Source organism: Gopherus evgoodei, chromosome 4 (assembly GCF_007399415.2).
Source record: "Gopherus evgoodei ecotype Sinaloan lineage chromosome 4, rGopEvg1_v1.p, whole genome shotgun sequence".
Classification (NCBI taxonomy): Eukaryota; Metazoa; Chordata; order Testudines; family Testudinidae; genus Gopherus; species Gopherus evgoodei.
In genome coordinates, this window is record NC_044325.1 from 18,101,627 (window position 1) to 18,125,800 (window position 24,174).

The following is a 24,174-nucleotide window of genomic DNA, read 5'->3' on the forward strand; positions in this document are numbered from 1 at the left end:
TTAACTATACGAGGTGACTTAATGGGGAATCTCTGCAAGAATTCTCTTGTGGAGATGCCTGTGTTGTCCTGTTGATGTGGATTGGGGGTGGGATTTTCCCCACTGCAGTAAAGTTGACCCCAAGCTTTTCCTTATGGAGGTCCCATATTTCAGTTGTAGCTCTGGCCCCCAAAGAGCTTGCTGGTAGCGTAGCTTCCTAGGAGAGGGAGGGTTCTGCATCTTCTGCTTCTGTTCACTTTCTCTATTAAGTTCCATGAGACCAGATGGAGCAATGTCTGCCCTGCCCAAGTTCTGGCTGCATGTAGTGAGAACTCTGACACAGGGCTGAATTACCCTGGGAACTTACATTGGCATGGCTATATCTCTTGGTGTGAAAAATCGCTACCCATAAGAGATGTAGCTATGCCAACCTAACCCCAGGTGGACAGCACTGAGTCAGCGGAAAAATTCTTCTTTTGTCCTAGCTACCGCTTCTTGGGGAGATGGATTACCTATGCCTATGGGAAAACCCTTCCTATCAGCGTAGGTAGTGTCTATACCAAAGCACTTCTGTGGTGCCACCGTTGCGGTATAAGTATAGACATGTTGTGACGGTTTGGACTCCCCTTCTGTGGTGCCACTGAGCCCACCCATTCCACCAGCCTGGACTCCCTCACTCTGTCCTGCTGCACGAACGTTGCTTGCGCACACACACCGGGACACACACACGGACACACACAGAGCTGTAGAATCACACAGCATCTGCAATCAGCTCTGTGTGGGAAGACTCAGCTCGGTGAATTACCCAGCACTCAGGTACGACACACTCTGGAGTATAAACCCCAAATTGTATTGTCTTGCGCTGTATAGAGATTGATACAAAATTCATGAAATTTGCTCCCTCCCTCAATGTAGAGGAAGATATGCAGAGCTTCCCCCGCCCCCAGTTATGAATTTCACAAATTGGGTTTTAGAATAAACAAAAAATAAGTTTATTAACTACAAAAGGTAGATTTTTAGTGATTATAGCAAACATATTAAAGCAGATTACTAAGCAAATAAAACAAATGCAAACCAGGCGTAACACATTAAAGGAGTTGGCTACAAATAGTAGTTTCTCACCCTAAATGTTGTTGTTTTATGTAGGTTGCAGAGTTTCTTGAATGTAAACTGCACAGCTTGCGGCTTAAATCTCCAGGTATTCCTTTCACAGGATGGCCTTTCTTGCCTCCCCACTTAGTTTCTTCAGGTGTTTTCAGCAGTGTTCCTTCTTGGGTGGAAGGCAGTGGAGAAGAGCCAAGATTAACTCACTTCCCAGCCTTAATTAGGATTTGCATATGGCAGGAATTTTTTGTTTCCCAGTTTGACAACCACCCTCTTCCAGTGGAAAAATACCAAAAGTCCAAAATGATATCCAGTACCAGGTGACATGGTCACCTGACCCTGTGTTAAAGCTGCATCCCAGGAAACTTCTTGGGAAGGAGGGAGATTAGTATCTTCAAAGTCCTTTTGTCCTTTCTAATGGCCTATCCAGGCTGATTGCCTACTGTCTGGTGGGCGTTCCCCCGGTGCAAGCTCTTGTAATTGATACATAGTCCATATTCCTAACTTCAGATGCAGAAATGATACATGCATACAAATACCATAATCACATTCAGTAAATCATAACCTTTTCAGTGATATATCTCATGACTCATTTTGCATAAAATACATCTTAGTTATGCCATATTCATATCATAAGCATATTTCTATGAAGAATGTGGGGCATAATGTCACAATACCCATAGTAAGTCATATAGGGAAGGAGCAGAAAGAAGGGGGAAAACACTGAGAGAGATGATGAAACCACATTCTAGTGTCACTGGCAAACGTGCATATTCTGGTGCATTTAAGATTACTTACAGCGCCTTTTTAATTTCCCTTCTAAAAAGAAAATTACCAAAGATGAACCTGAATGAACAGAAGTGTTCAGCACCTGGGAGTTTGTGGCCCTCAGGTCCTCTACTTAAGTGATTTGTCCCTTTTAAATTTTTTCCCTTCTGGATTATTATGCTACAGCAGGACAATAATTGCTGTTTCAGGGGTTGTTACAGCTTTCCATTATTTTGGGTCATAAATTTATTAGACTTCTATGCATTAAAACAATTAAAGGGGAAACAACAGTTTGTCATAGGCTATAATGTCAGATTGTGATCTTTCTGTTTAAAGCCTTATGCTAACTGCCAGTTATAGATGTTGTTCTAGTGTCATTGGTCAAATCATAAGGGGAGGGAAAAGCTGCTGCAAGTGTAATACTAGTAACTGACCAATTTACAGCATCCTGGACATTCACATAAGGATGCTGATCTCTAGAGTTAATAGTTTTCAAAGAAGCAGGAAAAATTGTTTTTAAAAAGTACTAATATTTTGCTTAAAAATTATACATATCAGAAGGCTGTTGCACTGCTAAATTGTCATTAACTCAGGATAGAAACTTCTTAAATTACCGGTATTGTCAGTATAAGGTTCAAATTATGGACTGGGTCCTGCTCCCATCCCAATGGCAAAATTGTCATTGATCCAGTGGTACAGAATTGGGCCAAGATTTTTTTTGGCAGTATGATGGCATCTGGGTGGCTGAAAATGTGAATTTTCCATCGTGGTATTGAATAAAATATCTGCAGCAAATTAAGGGAAAACAGTAGTCGTGAATGCACTGTCAGAGAGATCAGATTTATCTGGCTTCAGTGTTTTGGTTTTTGCTTTTCCCCACTCCTTGAAGATACTACGGAGTGAAGGTCAAATTAATCCTCTCTTGTAACTTTATTCCAGAACTGTTTTTCGTTTTATGGGTGCAGGATGCAGTTGTAGTGTTTTTGGTTTGTGAACAATTCTTTTCCTAGTACAGTATTGGTATTTACTGGCCTGACTACTGCTGAGAAACATAGGCTTTGTTACCAAGGGTTTCGGTGTACATAAGTCTCATCAATGGTTAGTCTTTTTTCTACCAGCAAAGAACAAAATAACTCGACAGTGTCTGGATTGGTAAAGAGGAAACACTACAAACAAAGGAGCAGATTGTGCTCTCTGGTGCACCACGGGAAATCTAGAGTAGCTTCACTGAAATCTCTGTAGCTGCTGTGGATTCACACCTTAGCGCAACTGAGGTGGTATTATTTGTTTGTATTGTGTTAGTGTGTAGTTAAACAGAGTTCAAATAACTGTTGTGTGGGCATTATACAAACAACAAAAAATGGTCCCTGCCTGGAAGAGCTTGCATTCCAAGAATGTGACACAGCATGTCCTTGCTGAGTACCCATAACACCTACTGAATTCAATGGCTGCTCAGCTTGCCTGATAATTAGGTCATAGATTTATTTTTAATATCTGTAGGCTTTAAATAGATCCTTGCCAGGGTGTTAAAACGTAGTTCAATATACTTTTTAATATTTAGAAATCTTTAATTTTATGTAAAAAAGTAAATGATTAGGTTGGTCTTATTATTAGCAAGAGCTAAATCTCTGACTCCCAAGGTTATTCCGGGAATAACAGTACTAATAACAGGCAGTGTACTGAGCTGACATGAGAAAATACCATTAATTTCTTTAATAGAGAGAGAGAATTAATTCTGAAAACAAATTCATACTGTTATCTGTTTTATATAATATGAAATTGTACAGAACAAGGGCAGTAAAATCCATTGTAGTAACACCCATAAACATATTTAAATATTGTACCATAGTTGTAATTGGTGGCTCCAGAAACACAGAACACTTGTGCTTTAATCAGCCACGCTATTTTAGCTAGTCATCTTCTAAAAGAATGCTTCTACTTTCATTGTTTTCTTAAGTCTTATCTGAATGTTTTTTTTCCAGCACATTTTCATATTCCTTATAAAAAACAACCACATAGCATGGGAGCAATATTATCCAACTTTCACATTTGTTTAGGAAAATCTGAGTATTACATGTCATTGATGTATCTGCAACTCAGAACCATTCCATATTAATAATGAAGAAATCAGACTGGAATGCAATAAGAACATTATTTAAGTTTCTAATTTAATAAAAGAAAAATATTGTATTTATTACAGCAGTTCACTAAGACTTAAGCTAAAAAGTTGCAAACACTTTCAGCAAAGCTTGAAAGTGGTCTAATGGATTCCTTTAAGTAATATATTTTTATGAAGTATAAAGTCTAGAAGTTTGCCAGAGTACCTTTCTGACAGCAATCTGATTTCTTCAGAGGATTGTTACTAGGAACTGTTTGCATAACTGACTGCATCCAGAAATTCTGTTGGCAACGCTATTAAATTTATTATTTTAGTGTTTTTGTAATTTCGTGCCAAGTATTCTTGCAAGTAGAGCCTTTTCACTATCTGTTTATCTTCTTTTCACATCTGCGTCCTTCTTGGAAGACAAATAGAAACTCTCCTTTGAATCTTGCAGTCAGTTTAGTTACAGTAAGCACAGACGATGGGAGAAAAATATGGCAAGTGTCCCTCTCTTGTGGAGAGCAAAGGAATGACTTCTGTGTTGGGCCTCGTTTCAATGGTTTGGGAAATGAGTTGAAAAAATTATCAGAATTTTGATTTCCTACACAACCGAGCTTTTGCAGCGGACTGTTTCTATAGCCTTTTCTGTTTTGACTTGCTGATTGGAATAATATATTGAAACATTTAACCAAAGTAATATGTGCTTTGAATGTTGTGTATTACACATATTAATTCAAGCTTGTAAACCTTTTAAACACCTTGAGATAAAATATGAATTGTAGAACTTTTACCTTCCTAGGTCAGTTGTAAGTGAATTCATTAATTTTAAAATATATTTCCAGTTTGGGAGCTACACATAGAATTACTCTGATGTATGAAATTATCAAAACATTACTGAGAATAAAGTTTTATCTTAGCGGCTACTAATTAAAATTGAGATTTATTCGGCTTCTTCTCTGTCCTGTCATCCTTTTTAAATAAAATGTTAAGCCTATTATGCACAAACATTGATGAAAAATCAGAGTGGCTCTGAGCTGCACTTTGGATTAAGGAAGGTTTGGTGCACTTTGAATACATGCATCTTATATTGTCACGTACTGTGTATTAATATTGGAAAGCACATTTGGCATGGGCACAATTATCTTAACTATAAGAATGAAAAATCAGATTTTCTTTTATTGCGCTGAAGGAGTAATCTTACATGTATATAGTGTGTCCAAGACTGCATAACATTTGTTTTCTCCATGTGATAAGGAATTTTCTCCTCCATATTATAAGTTTATCAGAGAAGAATAACTTTCAGCAAGATGACATGGGAATGTAGAAGATTATAACTGAAACATGTACGCCTTTTATCACGTACAAAACATAAATCCAAACATTGACTCTATCTCATCTAACGGAATTTGACAGGAAACTTTCTCTCCCTCACCCATTTTATTCCATTTTCCTTTTCATCACTGTCCTTTTTTCTTCTGTGCCTATGGGCAGTAGTTTCAACCTTGTCACTGAGGAAAAAATGTGTACTCTTAACTTGTTAACCAATGTGGTAAAATCCTAGAGAAGGCAAGGCAGTTTGTAGTTTTCATGCAGGTAGGCTGTTTGAGTTAAAAACTATGGAGGAGCTTATGGCTACCCTGACATGCTAACTTGTGTAAGAACTACAGATTGCCTTGTCTTCATTAGTATTTTACCTCATTTTAGCTATCTCTAGGTTAGAACACATCTTTTTTCTTGGACTTTTTGGTCAGCAGCCCTGCAGGCAGCTGCTAGTATTTTGAAATGATGGTGCTTTCTATACTTTTCTGTTGGACTCATATGATGCAATGTTGGTTTTCTGAGACTTGGTCTTCACTTAAAATGTAGGTTGACATAGATACAATGCTCAAGGGTGTGAAAAATCTACACCCCATAGCGATGTAGCTATGCTGACCTGATCTCCAGTGGAGATGCAGCTAGGTCAATGGAAGAGTGCTTCTGTTGACCTAGCTGTCACTCGGGCTGCTGGTGTTTCTGCATAGACAGAAAACCCCATTTGGTCAGCACAGGTGGTGTCTCTGCTATTGGGTTATCCTTGCATACTTACAGCACCATAACTATGCCAGTATTGCCCCTGTAGTGTAGACACTGCTTGTCTTAGTCAGAGGGATCCATGTCTCAGCTGCTGTTTGTTGTCTTTCCAAGAGGAAGCAAAGTAAAACTATCTAGTCTCTCAGTTTAGACCAATGACTCTCAAACTTTTGTACGGGTGACCCCTTTCACATAGCAAGCCTCTGAGTGTGACCCCACCCCCTTATAAATTAAAAACACTTTTTATATATTTAACACCATTATAAATGCTGGAGGCAAAGCAGGGTTTGGGGTGGAGGTTGACAACTTGTGACCCCCACGTAATAACCTTGCGACCCCCTGAGGGGTCCCGACCCCCAGTTTGAGAACCCCTGGTTTAGACTACTGCTATTGGAAACCCTGTGGGCATCAGAGAAATTGAGTATCTGGTCAATTTTGCTATGCTGCAACTTTGAAAAGCTGAGAAAGGAATTGGGCAATGAAACAAATCGCTGGGGAGGAGGACCCTAAAGTAGAGGTTGGAGTGAAGGTGGATTAGAGAAACCTGTTCCCCCACTAATTGCCACTCACGAAGAAGACAGTAGGTTCTAGTGTGGAAGGAGCAAAGCATACAGAGAGTGTGGCTGCTGCTGCTTTCAGGAGTCAGAGGAGATGGAATGTGTGTGAGGAGGCCATAAAATATGGAGCCCTCAAACAGGGTTCTGGAACAGCAGCCTGACTGGAATCCCAGCTCTGTTTTCCTAGCACTGGGGGGCAGTTAGATTTTCAGCTCTTGACTTTGTTATTCCTTTCATTTACTCATCTGGCTATTCGGTGTCTCTCCTAAATCTCTCTCTGATAGAGATGAGAGATTTGAGAGAGGTAGAAAAGAGAGAGGAGGTAAAGCAGGAAATGTAAAGCATGAAAGAGGGAGAGAATGCAGAGGAAACAGAACACAGTGTAAGAAAATATAAGCCATGGTTTATATATTATGGGAAGGAAGAGGGAGAAGGAAGTGAAGAGAAGAGGGATAAACATCAAGAAAGACATAGTAAGTTACATATTAAAATTTTATTAAACAGAAAATGAGCAATATAGTACAACTTATACATTGCACAACTGCATATTCTTTAAAATAAAAGGAAGGAAGTTTGGAGTGTGTGGCAGGATAGGTGTTCCATCCTGGCTAGTAGATTTAGTCACAGGGCTACCAAATATCAGGTAAATGTTTTGAGCCCTTGTTAATAGGAATGTGGTGGAGAGCAAGCAGTACAACTTTGTGTTATAACACAGAACTTTTGTTTGTGATAGGCAAAGGTCTATGGGTAAATCCTATCCAAAACTGAAAATCCTGATGCAACCTTCCTATGCCCTATTGTCTTGCGATTGCTCCACCATTAAAAATATTTCAGATATGTTTTTGGTAAAGGAGTCTGTTGTAGGTGGATTCCATCTTTGTATAGGAATTTGTCTGTACCTTTGTAATGAGCTGCCATTTAATTGTTTGTAAAATCAGCCTCTTCCCACTCCATTCATTTTGCATCTGTGTACAGTGCACTAACCCTTTCTTCCAGAAGGTAATTAACTTACATAGTGGATAGCAGGATTATCTCTCCTAAACAAGAGTAGTCATTTGCTAAGAAGATTCAAGCCTCAGCCAGGTACAAGAATCCTGTTTTTTCATCTTGTTTTTCTGGTGCAGCTGCATGTTAAATCAGTTGATCCAGTCATGCCCTTTGGGCACACCTGTGCAACCCCACCTAAGCTAATCTGTGTGCTGGTATAACTTGCATACGTAACTTGCATCTGAATCATTTTTATTGCTGATGCATGTGTAGGAAAGAGCCCAATAGTCTCGCATCTCAGACTGAGTTTATAGGGCTGACAATTAGGGGAAAAAAAAAGGGGTGGGCATTTTATTTGTAAGCTGAGTAAATATGACATAGGATCAGTGAGATGCTATAAACATGAACCTACAGTGCAGTTAGTCACTTTTCAGAGTACAGCCGTTTTTTAACAGATTGCAATCAGTGTACTTTAGAGAGCTATTTGAAATTACAGTACCTGGTCACAATAAAAGTACTGCAAAACTGTGTAAAAGGTGCCTGACTAGATCTTTCCCACTTATCACTGGCAGCTTTATTTCCACAGTGGCAGATATGTACATTGTTCCTGATTTTTCTCATGAAGAATTTCAGCAGCTGAGAGAAGTTTACAGTGTCTTAAAAACTGATTATGAAAGAGCTGTTTCTGTGCTGTAAGAGAGACAAAGTGTTTGACATCTTTAGAGGATTAAAAAAGATAATTTAGGGATAAAAGTTTAAAATGACACTTCAAGAAGATATTCTTTATCTTCCATCTTGATTAAAACCATTTAATAGAAGTTGTTGCTCTTTAAAAACTTGACAGATACTATTTGCAAGTAGATTTTATTGTGCTGTTCACCAGCCGATGCCATGCTGCATTATATTGGAATGCTTTGTGCTTTCCCATTGAAGTGTAGTAAATATTGACAATAATATCAACAGAATAGTAAAGTCTGTGACAAGCGTAGAAGAATTGCAACAAATTACTTAATGAAAGCTTTTATATTTTCAGTGGGATGTGTACGCACTCTCATAATAAAACAATGAATGGCATTCCATTACTCATTTCAGAATACTTCCTGAAGATGAGTCACTAATAAATGTGGTAGCATCTGAAATTAAACTTCCTGAATCTTTTCAACCACTGTTCAGTGTAGAACAAATAGGAGCAAAATTGAATTCAGTCCACTACCGAATAAAGAAATTAAAGTTTGTTATACTGTCTTCTTAGTCAGGCATTTTGGATAACTGGGGGTAAAAACTAGGACTGATTTACTTTGAGGGAGAGGTCCAACATACAGTGTGGATTTCTTCCATTTGTGGTGTTGCTCTTGACTCAGCCTTGCAATTTTTCAACAACTGGGCACTGAGTTACATGACATTATAACCACATGGACTATTATAGGGTTTCTTTTTAGTTTCTTTCAGACCGGTGCAGTTGGCCTCATGGTAATTAAGACACATGGCTTCAAAGGCAAAAGATACAAAAATATCCAAATACATTTAAAAAAAAAACAACCCACCAAGAACCAAACAGATCCTCTCTAAAAATATTCCTAACTCTGTGTAACACATGGCATATTCAAAATACATTATGCTTCAGTAGCACACATCTTAGTAGCGCACACTTGAGAGAACCTTTAACTTCCACTTGTGATTTTGCCATTTGTGAGTAATGTGAGCATAACAAACTCACGCACCATAGTGTATTTCAATATAGATAATATAACTGTATAAAGTAATAAAATAAAAATATTAATATGTATGCCTGTGTGTGTGTGTAGTATATATACACTATATATATTTACTGTGTATATTTTGCACATGCACATCTTAATATTTTTATAAATATATTAACTAATTTTGGTACATTTCTGGCATTAGACACTAATTATGTGGTTACCAGGAGCAATGCTTTCACATTCATTTTCTTAATGAACATTAATGTTTAGCAACAATTGATGGACTTCCTCATTTTTTTTCAAAGGGTATTATTAAAGGTACTGCCAACAAAGTTTCTTGGGAATTTTTCTCGTGCTTTCATCATGTTTGAATTACTTTTGCTACCTTGGTGTATCGCAGTTGGTTTTAGTAGCTGTCGTAAAGTTTTACTTCCAATAGTTGATAACACTGAACACCTTGAATGTATGAAGCTGGGAGAGCTGTGACACTGTAGTAAGTGAGGAAATGTCAATTAATTTTCATGCATTGTGAAGAATGACTGTTTTTGTGTAGACTAAAATTTTATATTTAGCGTAAGCACTTCTGAACCGTTTGGCATGGGCTGAGATTTTCTAAGCAGTGCAGGAATTTAGCCACACATCCTTGAATTTTGATGAAAGATATGACTAAATCCTTTGGGCTGCTTTGAAAACCTCAACAAGGGTAAAAATGGCATATTGTATTAAGTTATGAGTGTTGCTAATGTACAGTTTTTAAGCAACAAACTTGTCAGCACCATGCTATTTCCATAAGAGAATGATAGATGGCTGCGGGATTGGTATTGTTATAATGGAGCCTTTAACCAGAACACCTGTTTTGATTATGACAGAAGAGAGTGGTAACTGAAAGTTTGGTGACCTGTATTGAAAGGGTTGATCAGTCCAGCTTCTAGTGGAGTGTTGGCCATATTATTCAAACCACTCTGGTTGGCTGCTTCAACCTCAACAGAGATTTCTCAGATTTGATTGAACATGGAGACTGAACTCTTACCCCAGGAGATGGGATCTTCAGGTCAATTTGAAATATGTTGGTGGAATGTTGTGCCCTTCTACTACCCATCCTCTGGATAAAGGACTTCCTTTTGGCACTGCTTGACAGTTACCGAATTCAGATAATTAAAAAGGTGTGTGCTTATGTACGTACATGCGTTTGATATAGAGATGCTTGTAGCAGGGGCACTGACAATTTTCATCTTCTCATTGTGCTAGACGCTGGAAATTTGTTGATGCAATCACTATGGGCCTTTTAATACAGGAAACATCTCAATTTTGAATATTGTTTTGTCCAGTAAAAATGACCACAAAGTCATTAATCTAGCAATAACAAAAATGACATAAATTTCTTCAGTGACACTGTCATTTTTGAGAATGAGGCCTCCAGTATGGGGAAATTTCTGTAGTAGTGGATTATTGATTTTAGTAAAGCTTTTAACACAGCCCAACCTGACATTCTCATAAGCAAACTAGGGAAGTGTGGTCTAGATGAAACTGCTATGAAGCGGCTGCACAACTGGTTGAAAAAGAGTAGTTATAGTTTTCTGTCAAGATGAGAGGATGTATTTAATGGGATCCTGCAGGGGTCTGTCCTGAGTCTGCTGCTAGTCAATATTTTCATTAATGACTTGGATAATGGAGTGCAGAGTGTGTTTATAAAATTTGCACATGACACCAAACTGGGAGGGATTGCTAGCACTGTCGAGGAGAGGATTAGAATTCAAAGGACCTTGACAATTAGAGAAATGGTCTGGAATAAACAAGATGAAATTCATTAAAACAAGTGCAAAGTACTAGGAAGGAAAAATCAAATGCACAATTACAAAATAGGGAATATCTGGCTATGTAGTAGTACTGCTGAAAAGGGTCTGGGGTTATAATGGGTCACAAACTGAATATGAGCTAACAATGAGATGCAATTGTGAAAAAGCCTAATATTCTGGGGTGTATTTTGACTCAGGGAATAATTGATCTATTCTGTTTGGGGCTGGTGAGGCCTGTGCTGGAGAATTGTGTCCAGTTTTGGGTGCCACACTTTAGGAAAGATGTGTCAAATTGTAGAGTCCAGAGGAGAGCAACAGAATGATAAAAGATTTAGAAAACCTGACCTGTGAGGAAAGGTTAAAAAACTGGCATGTTTAGTCTTGAGAAAAGACGACTGAGGGGGACCTGATAAATCTTCAGATATGTTAAAGGCTGTTATAAAGAGGACGGTGATTACTTGTTCTCCATGTCCGCTGAAGGTAGGACAAGAAGTAAATGGGCTTAATCTGCAGCAGGGGAGGTTAGATATTAGGAAAAGCTTTCTAACTGTAAGGATAGTTAAGCACTAGAACAGGTTACTAAGAGAGCTTATAGAATCCCCTTTATTGGACGTTTTAAAGAACAAGTTAGACAAAAACCTGTCAGGTATGGTCTTGGTGTGCAGGGGCTGGTCTAGATGACTTCAGAGGTCCCTTCCAGGCCTACGTTTCTATGAAGATAGATAATACATGCACATACATATGTTTGATGTTGTGTACATGTATGTGTAGACTGAGTTCAAAGTTAATAGCACTAGAACACTACTGAGCAAATATAGCAGTGTAGTCACCCAACAACAGAAACCTTCCTCCAAACAAGATTATCTGTTGAGATCATTATTCTCTAAGGAGCAGATAATAACAGTGCATTTAGAGAGCGAGAAAGTGTGTGTGTGTGTGTATGTTAACAAAGATGTAACACTTGGCTTCTAGCATGGAAAAATAGTTCTATATTTGTACAGTATTTTTGGTCTTGTATTTTATTAATCAGAGTAACAGTAATATTGTAGAAGTAAATGTACAGTAAAATAAACCAGGACACTGTTTTGATGAGCCACTGGGCAGGTCTGATTTACATGTTTAAAACAAGGAACATGTTATCAGTTTACAGGGATTCAGGATTATTGCTTCAAAACAAGTATTTTTTTTTAGAACTTTTTTGCACTGTATCTCTCTAAGGTATGTATATCACGTTTAAGATGTTCTTCTATTTCTTTAGAAGAAAAAACTGACTCTGTAGGATAAGTGACTGTAGGAGATTATCTAAGTGATGTGGACCTTCCAGTGTCCTTTTAAAATCTTTCCAAAACATTTAGATTTTGAGTTTATTAATAGATCAGTATAATCTCTTGCCAGTCTCATTTGATCCATGTTTTCAGCAGCCACCTCTGATGGTACGTCTCTGCCTGACCTCTCCCCACCCTGCTCTCTGCCTCCCATTTCCAAACATCTTTCCAGCACTTCCTGTTAGATGTCCCACTGCCATCCCGAAATAATTAACCTCCAAACCCAAACTTCTTATCTTTCCTCCTCATCTTTCTTCTCTACCACTGTTGACAGCTCCCTCATCCTTCCTTTTCACAGACTCACAACTTTTGTGTAATCTTTGTGTAATGCTCTTCTCCTCCTGTTTCTGCACGTCTTTCTCACCACTTTCATGAATCTCTTCATTAATTTCTTGTCCTTTGCCCATTATTTGCAAATTTTTTATCCACGCCTTCAAGACTGCATAATTTCATCCCTGTTTACAAGTTTGAACTCCCTTCCTGCTCCTCTCCTCTCACTCTTTACACTTCTCCCAGCCTTCATGCTGTATTACTTTTTTGTGTCCTGCATCCTTGGCTTCACTCCTTCCATTCTTCTGCTCCTTATGAGTGGAACAATGTCTCACTTCTTGTCTGCCAATCCCTCTTTTATATCCCTCCTTAAAGCTGACCTGGGAATAATTGCTTTTTTTTCTCACTAATTATTTTTCCTCTTTCCCTTCCCTGAACTGCAGCCTTTTGTTTTGGTTGGACTTTCTCATCTGTGGTAAACACAAGCTTTTTGGGACAGGGAATATATTTTATGTTGTTTTGTAAACAGTAGTATGAATTGACTATGCTATATAAATAATCTGTACTATCATGATAATAGGAGTAAGGCCCTCTAGATTCTGTTCTGTTGAGGTCTTCCTCTCTAAGGGTATTGTTTTCAAAGTACTGAAGTCTCACTGAAGGCAAACGGGACTAGAGTCCTTTGAAATTTTTATGAATGTGAAGATGATGATTAAGAAAAGCTTACAGTATTAACTTTGTAAAGTCTGAATTTTAGTATGTTGTTTTGTGTATTCTCATCACGTACATTTGGGTGGTTGCTGTATTAATGTAGACTGGAAATTTGTCTCCTTTTTAATAGGCCTAATTAAATGCTTGTATAATTTTGAATTAACTCTACTAACTTAATGTTAATTACTGAAACAAAGGATGCAGTGTTGTAAACCAGGATCACCAGCAGAAGACATGCCAGATCATTAGGGATGTTGTTCAGGAAATGTGTTTCCTGCCTTATCTTTCTTATGTTCATTATATATTTAGGAAAAAATGCTGGCAGCAAATCTGTTGAGATCAGTGGAATTACTTCAGCTAAATGGTTAACCTAGACAGGAGTTTGTGTAATGGTGCTTTTTGCCCTTTAATAGTTAAGCATTTCAGCATATAACCATACGAAATAAAGTTTAATTGGAGACTAAAAAACATTCTGTTTTTCATGTGCATTTGCCTACACAGACATAAAGTTAGGATTTTGTGCAAATGACATTCATGTTCACAAGTTGAGTAGTTAGACATCAAGTTGATTTTCATGCTCAAGGATGACCCCTGTGGGCAAACTTACTTTTTTGCATATGGAAGATTGCAAATGTGGAGGCTGTATGTGAAAACTTGCTTCCCAGAATTTCAGGGTCAGGACTAATCTTTCTGCTAAATCTCTAAGATATTTTCCAATAAATACTTTGAATTGTTTGGATTAATTTGCGTTTTTGTGATCCTGCAATTTAGTGTAAGGGAGAAGAGGGAATATGTATTTTTTGACAATTATTGCTGTCAATGAATTTTAACTAAAAGCTAATTAAAATTTGACAATTTGTAAAGCACCAGAGCTGTAATTCAAACAAATCATAACCAGAAATTCACCAGTTACACTAAAATACTGGTAGGCAATATTGTCTAGTAGGCAGGTTACTGAACTGGAAGCTGAGGGATCTGGGTTTTAGTTCCAGCGCTGCCCCTAAATTGCTGTATTACCTGTGGCAGGTCACTTCACCTCTCTGACTTCCTTTATCCCTTCCCATCCTTTGTCTGTCATGCCTGTTCAGACTGGAAACTCTTAAAGGTAGGGACCGTCTCCACACTGTGCTAGTATGGTGCCTATCACAGTGCCTCTTGGCACTAACTTAATACAAATAATAATCTTCTATGTTGATTGAAAATGAGGGGGGGAATCAGTTTAGTTTTCATCAATTTTTCTGTTCGTTTATTGCATTTCATCCAGTTTTTCTAGCCCGTGTAACTTTTTTTCTTTTGCATTAACACAATGCTGAAGTGTTTCATGATAGATGATTTCATATTTACATTTTTATAGCGTTAATGTAACTATTTGTGCTATTGGTGTATGTAAAAATAAATATTCCCCATCCCCTGTCTTTTCAAAGAACCTAAGATAGTCCGTCACTACCTGACATTTATTGACATCGTGTTCTTAATGAGTGAATTGTAACCATGCATCCTTAGGAGTGAGTCCTTTTTCTAAGGGTATGCCTCATTCTTTCAGTAAGATATGTTGCAATCTCAACTCAGGGATCTGACACTAAAAAATTCAGTTCTGTGTTTAAAAAAAAAAAAGAGAGAAAAATGCCAATAAAAATTATTAATCTTAATGTTTTGAGAGAAACTTACAAAATCCAGAAAATTCTGATAAAAGGCCGCTAACTCTGTTCTTACCATCATATATGGTTCCTAATTTTTCACGTTGCTTAAGCACTGAGGGCAATGTGCTCCAAAAGACTTTAGATACAATAGAATGAGATAATTTACATGGAAGTTTCCTGGCTTTTGTAGATTTAGTCAGACCATTTTAACTAGGATTTTTGTGTGTGTGTGGACTGCATTATGTTTAGTGGTTCTTCCTTTAAATAGAGTTTCTGTGATCATTCCTGATTGCATGTCTATAAATAACTTTGCCAAATGGCAATCTTACTTCCTGGTAAAACCAACATTAAATGTTACCTGTATGGCATTGCCACCCTTACTTCTGCGCTGCTGCTGGCGGGGCACTGACTTCAGAGCTGGGCACCCAATTAACAGGCGCTATCCAGTTGTCCAGCTCTGAAGGCTGCGCAGAAGTAAGGGTGGCAAAACCACAATCCCCTCTAAAATAACCTGGTGACCCCACTGCAACCCGCTTTTGGGTCAGAACCCCCAATTTGAGAAACTTTGGTCTCCTCCATGAAATCGGCATAGTATAGGGTAAAAGCACACAAGACCAGATTTCATGGGGGGACCCCAGATTTCATGGTCCGTGATAAGTTTTTCATGGCTAGGAATTTGGCAGGGCCCTAGTTATTTTGTTTTATGAGTATCCCTGATATTAACAGCTTTCTTTCCTAATGAGAACTTTTTCATGTGCTGGCTTTGTACTTACATGAAAGTGCTATTGTTTTCTGTCAGCTTTAACGATGTAAACATTTATTTTGTTTATGAAAAACATTATCTGTTTTTTCAGTTGTATTTCACATTGTTCCGAACTTTTCCACCTTCTAAAAATGAGCTTAAAAACAACAGCATGTTTTTACATCTACTTCCTGTCGATAATTGCTCTCATAGTATGCATAATAACATAGGCCAACCCATTGGAACTGAGTGACTCAAATATCCCATTCCCTCTCCCTTCATTGTGGCAAACACACATCTAATTACGGAGAGAGATTGCAGCAGGCTAACTTATATGAGATCCAGAAATGCTACCTTTTTATTGTGATCTCTTCTTAAATTTCAGTGAACACTTGAACCAACTTCACTTACACCAACTTCCACCAAGGAGTAAAGTGACAGTGCATTAAAACAGCTGTATTAGTGTGCTAAATTGCCTCACTGGCACCTGAACTCTAGTGAAAGTCAATTTCTCAACATATATCAAGTATTCTAAATGCATACAGTGTTTTAAATATTTTTCTCTAGTAATGGACAAGTTTTTTTTAAAGTAATGAAACTTGTGATTAATTGTTTTTTTTATTTTACATTTCAAAATAAAATCTCTGAAATCAGAATAAGTTATAAGTAGATATATTAATTGAGGAGGAGAGGCACTCTAGGTGGTTTAGTGTATTTGTACACTAGCCTTTTAATCTCTGAATGATCAGGAATGGCTAGTAATTTTAAGTGCTTCAATTTGGGGGATATTCAACTTCTGAGGCACCGTAAAGGGACTGATTTTCAGAGGATGGATGTTCAGCACTTTGACAACTAGACCCTCTAAGGTGTGTCAAATTGGGCACCCAGTAATGGAGGCACTCACAATCATGTTTCACTTTTGAAAGCTTCAATGTGAAACGTGTGTCCCAAATAAATCAAGTTTTGGAGTCTCTTCCTACTTCCTTTTTGCAAACAAAATCACCATACAATTTGGATTGATAGGCAGCTTCCACTCAGGAAGGCTACTTTGGCAGCAAAACTTTTAAAACCAGCTCTGTGTCTACTGAGTAGGGATGGGCTGGGCAAAGAAAGAGTACAGTGCTAGCCTGGCTATGTTTGAAGAGTTGTTGATGGTTATGGCTCCTCCGCACTTCCATTTTTCAAGGCTTTTTTTCTTTACAGTTTTCCTTTTTTTGATTGATGGCTATTAGCTCGGATGGTCAGGAATGGTGTCTCTAGCCTCTATTTGCCAGAAGCTGGGAATGGACAACAGGGGATGAATCACCTGATGATTACCCGTTCTGTTCATTACCTCTAGGGCACCTGGCAGTGTCCGAAGACAGGATATTGGGCTCGATGGACCTCTGGTCTGACCCAGTATGGCCATTTTCATGTTCTTCCTGCTTACTACACCAGTCCAATTGTGATCATTTCAGTAGTGCTTTGCTTGAACTCCTGGCTTTCACTAAAAAAAGCTGCAGAAAATTAGAGCTGTCTTTTCTGTCAGCAGTCTCTTGGCTGATTTTGAATTTTGCTGATTTCTAATTGTATATGAGAGTATTTGTATAATGAATTTCTGATTTTAGTTCAGAGACTTACTGGCATCGTAGCTAATTGGATGCTCAGGCATACTATTCTCCCACCTTATTGAAGCTTAGCTTGTGCTAAGAACATTAACACAGTAAGGTGTATAGAATTTTATACTGAATTTGGCAAAGGCATGCAGAACAAATTTGGAATGTTGAGTCTGTATAGTTTTAATATAAGATAAACATAGAAATGCAGGGTGTAAGTGGTACAAATGTTTATGCATAAACTGATAGTTACCAGAATTCTCCCCCCCCCAATAGGCAAAAAAAAAAAGCTGATGTTATGTAGAAAAATGTCTGTACTGAAGAACAGCTTTGTGTAAACTTGGAAGCTTGTCTTTCTCACCAACAGAAGTTGGCCAATAAAATATACTACCTTACCCCCCATGTGTGTCTAATATTCAATATTAGTTTAATGTACTTTATAAAAACAGGCTAAAACCTACATTACTACAGTGTACTGAACTATAGTGAGCTTACTTTTAGTTGTTGTTTTTACCATATTCTTTTATTTGTTATGCATGTTGCTTTTTCTATTAAATTGTTTACTCTAAAATAAACCTTTTTTCAGTAGTTAAACTAAAACCAGCTAGCTAAGATCATATGTAGTCTGTTATTTGGTTAAAAGAGAGATGTAATTAAGGAAAAAACGGCCTTGGTAAAAGCATCAAAGTCTAGAAGTCTTTAAAGCAGACACAACATTTGGCGCTCGTTAGGAGGAAATGGCCTAAAATTATCAAAGGAAATTAAAGTTCTTAAAATATTTGTATAAAGAAACTGTTATTAAATAGAGTTTTTGGTAGACTTGTGGTTATTGTTTTGGTGGTTGTGAATAGTGTTTTATTTTTGTTTTTGCCCCTACTATTTCTTTCCTTTAAGGACTGTAAGAATAGAAAACATTTGTACATTTACTCAACAGTTTCAGTAAAATCTTCAGTAAATTCTCTCTAGTAGCTTTCTGTTTTATTCTGAATGTGTTTTTTTCCCCTTAAATAAATTGCAATCATTAAGTTGCTGCAGTCATTAATACAACTAGTATTTTCAAACTAACATTTTGGGCCCGAACTCCCCTCCAATGTATGGTGTGAGGATGAAAGGAATGAAAATTCCAATGTACTGACCCTAAACTGTTAGAGGGAGAAGAGTGGCGTCAACATGACGTTCTCTTCCTGCACCCATATTCCTTTCCCATGGAAGACCCTCAGTCCTCCTGGCATGTCAGGGTGGAAGCAGACTGAGTGAGTGGATATACATTCCAACAAAATTAATTCATTTCCTGTTATATATTTTGTATCTTGCTCAGAGATGAAGAGGCACAGGGTCTGTATAGTCAAGGAGCTGATGGCAGCATGGCTCTTAAGTGAGCTCTGCTATGGGGGAGGGCTCATACAACAACATAGAGGGGCTGCCCATCTGTGCAGATACCCTGCAATTAGCAGAGTTTCCCAGTCCTTTCCCATGGATTTTTCTGCACAATGAGAGATCAGGTCCTATATTGGCATAGAAAACAATGACAAATTAGATTTTCAGAAATGAAGTGTCTTTTGTACCAGTTGATTTCCAGAATACAATATACAGTATATGTAGTCAGCTCATTCCTCGAAGGATTCCTTGTTTTTTTTAGAGAAACTTCTCGTACATATAAACCTTGTTTGTAATGGCACCTTGTGTCTCATAGTGAGGGTAGGCAGGGCTTACTCAGGAGCTGCAACCATTGTGATTCTTTAGCAGGAGTGCGGGATCAGACTACTTAATCCATATTCCTGCACTGCCAGATGTAACTGATTTTATTTCTCCTTTTATAAAGTTGCTAACCAAATTATCAAATTTTACATGCATTTATATTCCTTGACTTTTTCACAGACATGTTACTTGACCTCAGTGACCTTCTTCAGGTATTGTATCTGTTATTGTTTAACTCTTTTTTGTTAAAATATTAAACCTTAAAAATGAATACAAGCAAAGAACTATGAATGTGTGCTATTTAGGAAACCTTAATGATCTGTTTCTTTAAAGATTCTGGGAAGGGAAATCATAGGGCTTGTAAATCAGAGTAATTATTCAGTGAAATTAAAGATCAAGTACTTGGGTTTTTTTACCCTCACAAATAACAAATCAGCAGTTTAGTTTAATCTTTCCTCAATGATCACAAAGTCACTGCAGTGGCACAAGGTCAGATTTCATACATTTTTAAAACAGCTGGTAAAGACAGTAATAGCTTTTGTTAAGTAATACTGTATAAATGGATCTGTAAAATACTGTGATATTTTTGTAAAATCTATTTTGAGTTGTGTGTACTTAAAGCACTTGTGGATATAAAGCTCTAAATGAATGTGTGTATTTATATGTACACATTCTCATTCTCTCTCTCCCCATATCATAAGCATCTATTTTACGTACAGTACAAGTAGGATGGTATAGTTTATTTTTGTCCTTGCAGTTGTCTTTGTAAATGGCACCCCTCTAAAGGTTATTTATTGCTTAAAGGAATCTGATGGAATTACAATAATCTAATCTTTAATTTTTAAAATAAGGAACATTCTTCTAATCTGCTGCAAACTTTGAATGGGTTATGTGTGCTTAGTTATAACGAGAGAGAGTCAGTGAGAGTGAGTGTGCACGTGCGTGCTGGGGTTGGGGAGTGGGAGGTTTATTATTTCCTTTCAAACCTACAGGGCTAATGATTTCTTATATAAATTACTACTAAATAGAAAGGGCAGTAAGATGATGAAACATGGAACAAATTGTAGTGTATCTGCAAAAGATGCAGCAAATACAACGGGGTTGGCTTTCTAATGGCAGTAGAGCAGATTTGTTTCCAGATTTTTTCTATATAATCTAATGAGAAAAAGGAGGAAGAAGGGACATTTGAGGACTTCAAGCCATTCATTGGGGAAGATGAAGGTACAGATGATCCAGAAACAACTTTTAGGGTTGAGGATAAAAGTCATTTTTGGGAAAAAGATGTGTAAGTTAGTACCTTGAACTTGTAACTACAACAGAATGGATTTATAGGAGTAGGAATATACTGCCAACCACCAGGATGGTGATGGTGATTGTGAAATGTTCAGGGAGATTAGAGAGGCTATGAAAATAGAAAACTCAATAATAATGGCGGGTTTCAACTATCCCGGTATTGAGTGAGTACATCACCTCAGGATGAGATGCAGAGTTAAAGTTTCGACACCTCATAAATGACTGCTTCTTAGAGCAGCTAGTCCTGGGACCCACAAGGGGAGAAGCAATTCTTTATTTAGTCCTAAATGGTACACAGGATGTAGTCCAAGAGGTGAGTATAACTGAATCGCTCGGTTGTAACGACCATGCTATGAATAAAAGTATCATCCTTGTGGGTGGGGGGAATACCAAAATAGTCCACCACAGTGGCATTAAACTAAAGAAATGTGAACTACACAAAAATGAGGAAGCTAGTTGAACGGAAATGAAAAGCTACGGTCACAAAACTGAAATGCCTGCAGGTTGCAAGGAAACTTTTAAAAAGCACCACAATAGAGGCTCAATTTAAATGTATACCCCAAATTAAAAAACATAGTAAGGGAACCAAAAAAGTGCTACTAGGGCTAAACAAGTAAGTAAAAAAAGCAGTTAGAGGGAAAAGGGCATCCTTAAATTGGAAGTTAAATCTTAACGGAGAAAAATAGAAGAGAGCATACAATCTGGCAAGTGAAGTGTAGAATTAGACAGGCCAAAAAAGAATCTGAAGAGCAACTAGCCAAAGACTCAAAAGCTAATAGCAAAAAATGTAAGTACATCAGAAGCAGGAAGCCTGCCAAACAAGCAGTGGGGCCACTGGATGATCACGGTGCTAAAGGAGCACTCACGGAAGATATGGGCATTGCGGAGAAGCAAAATGAATTATATGCATCGGTCTTCACTGCAGAAGATGTGAGGGAGGTTCCCACATCTGAGCCATTCTTTTTAGATAACAAATCTGAGGAACTGTCCCAGATTGAGATTTCAATAGAGGTTTTGGAACACTATTTAATTTATCAGTTTAAGTCACCAGGACCAGATGGTATTCACCCAAGAGTTCCGAAGGAATTCAAATATGAAATTGCAGAACTAACTGTAGTATGTAACCTATCACTTAAATCCGGTTCTGTACCAGATGACTGGAGGATAGCTAACGTGACATGTATTTTTAAAAAAGCTCAGGGGTGATCCTGGCAATTACAGGCCAGTAAGTCTAATTTCAGTACCAGGCAAATTGATTGAAATTATAGTAAAGAACAGAATTATCAGTCATATAGATGAACATGATTTGTTGGGGGAGAGTCAACACTGCTTTTGTAAAGGGAAATCATAACTCATCAATCTGTTAGAATTCTTTGAGGGGACCAACAAATGTTTACTTGGACTTTCGAAAAGCCTTTGACAAGGTCCCTCGCCAAAGGCTCTTAAGTAAGCAGTCATGGGATAAGAGGGAAGGTTCTCCCATGGATCATTAACTGGTTAAAAGTAGGGTGGTCACTCGCAGCTACTGCTTGCAATTAACGCAAAACAAATTAACTAGATTTTAAAAAGTTACAATTAATCGCCATTTTAATACTGTTAATAACAGAATACCAATTTAAATTTATTATAAATATATTTTGATGTTTTTCTACATTTTCATATATATTGATTTTAATTACAACACAGATTACAAAGTATACAGCACTCACTTTATATTATTTTTTATTACAGATATTTGCACTTCAAAAAGATAAACAAAAGTAATAGTATTTTTCAGTTCACCTCATACAAGTCCACTCAGCCCTACTTCTTGTTCAACCAGTTGCTAAGACAAACAGGTTTTTCATTTATGGGTGATAATGCTGCTTGCTTCTTATTTACAATGTCACCAGAAAGTGAGAACAGTCGTTCGCATGGCACCCGCAGAGCCGGCATTGCAAGGTATTTATGTGCCAGATATGCTAAAAATTTGTATGCCCCTTCATGCTCTGACTGATAGGCTCTAAAGTTTTACATTGTCTTGTTTGAGTGCAGTTAAAAAACCTTCTACATTTGTAAGTTGGACTTTGATAAAGATATTGCACTACAGTACAATGCTACGTAGTACAGTATGAGGTGAATTGAAAAATATTTCTTTTCTTTTTTACAGTAAAAATATTTGTAATAAAATAATGTAAGGTGAGCGCTGTACACTTCGTATTCTGTGTTGTAACTGAAATCAATATATCTGAAAATGTAGAAAGACACCCCAAAATATTTATAATACATTTCAATTGATATTCTGTTATTAACACTGTGATTAAAACTGTGAGTAATCATGACTGTTTTTTTAATCTCATGATTAATTGCAATTATTTTTTAAATCATTGGCAGCCCTAGTTAAAAGACAGGAAAAAAGGGTAGGAATAAATGGTCCTTTTTCAGAATGGAGAGAGGTAAATTGTGGTGTCCCCCAGGGATATGTACTGAGACCAGTGCTATTAAACATATTCATAAATGATCTACAAAAAGGGATAAACAATGAGGTGGCAAAGTTTGCAGATGCTACAAAATTACTCAAAATAGTTTAAGTCTAAAGCTGACTGTGAACAGTTAGCAAGGGATCTCACAAAACTGGGTGATTGGCAACAAAATGGCAGATGAAATTCAATGTTGATAAATGCAAAGTAATGCACATTGGAAATCATAATCCCAACCATACATACAACATGATTGCATCTAAATTAGCTGTTACCATTCAAGAAAGAGAGCTTGGAGCCATTGTGGATAGTTCACTGAAAACATCTGTTCAATGTGCTGCAGCAATCAAAAAAGCTAAGAGAATGTTAGGACCCATTAGGAAAGGATAGATAATAAGATAGAAAGTATCATAATGCTACTATATAAATCCATGGTGCACCCATACCATGAACACTGTGTGCAGTACTGGCTGCCCCATCTCAAAAAAGGTGTATAAGAATTGGAAAAAGTACAGAGAAGGGCAACAAAAATGATTAGGGGTATGGAATAGCTTTCATATGAAGAGAGATTAAAAAGACTGGGACTTTTCAGCTTGGAAAAGAGACAACTGAGGGGGGAATATCAGAATGGGCTATAAAACCATGAATGGGTGAAGAAAGTGAATAGAGAAGTGTTGTTTACCCCCTTCACACAATAAGAACCTGAGGTCACCCAATGAAATTAATAGGCAGCAGATTTAAAAGAAACATAAGGAAGTACTTCACACAGCATACAGTCTGTCTGTAGAATTTGTTGCCAGGGGATATTGTGAAGGCTAAGACTATAATGGGGTTCAAAAAAGAATTAAATATGTTCTTGGAAGATAGGTCCATCTGTAGCTATTAGCCAGGATTGTCAGGGATGCAACTTCATGTTCTTCTTCGAGTGATTGCTCACATCCATTCCAGTTAGGTGTGCGCGCCGTGCGTGCACGTTCGTCGGAAACTTTTTACCCTAGCAACTCCAGTGGGCCGGCAGGTCGCCCCCTGGAGTGGCGCCGCCATGGCGCCCAATATATATCCCTGCCGGCCCGCCCGCTCCTCAGTTCCTTCTTACCGCGGTGTCGGTCGTTGGAACTGTGGAGCGCGGCATAGCTGTCCTCCACGTCCCTAGCTCTCCTAGTTCTCTATCGTTAAGACCTCCTCAGGCGTTTGGCTCAAAATTTGAGTCTGCAGGCAGAGGAGGTCTCGGAGATAGAGGATCCAATTGTGACCATCCTCTCTTCTGATGCTCCCACCAGGGTCGCCCTGCCCTTCATACGGACCATCCAGGCCAATGCCAACACCATCTGGCAGTCCCCGGCCTCCATCCCTCCGACGGCGAAAGGCGTCGAGAG

The 24,174-nt window shown here is 37.9% G+C and overlaps 1 protein-coding gene across 2 annotated transcripts in view; it reads left to right on the top strand.

The window, feature by feature from the left end:
- The window catches only part of BRF1 (BRF1 RNA polymerase III transcription initiation factor subunit), a 257,449-nt gene that overhangs the window by 63,695 nt on the left and 169,580 nt on the right, over window positions 1–24,174 (top strand). For both annotated transcript variants that reach the window (XM_030558590.1, XM_030558591.1), the window contains exon 4: window positions 19,227–19,258. In XM_030558590.1, coding sequence (XP_030414450.1) covers window positions 19,227–19,258 — 32 coding nt within the window. The remainder of the gene's footprint in view (window positions 1–19,226; window positions 19,259–24,174) is intronic.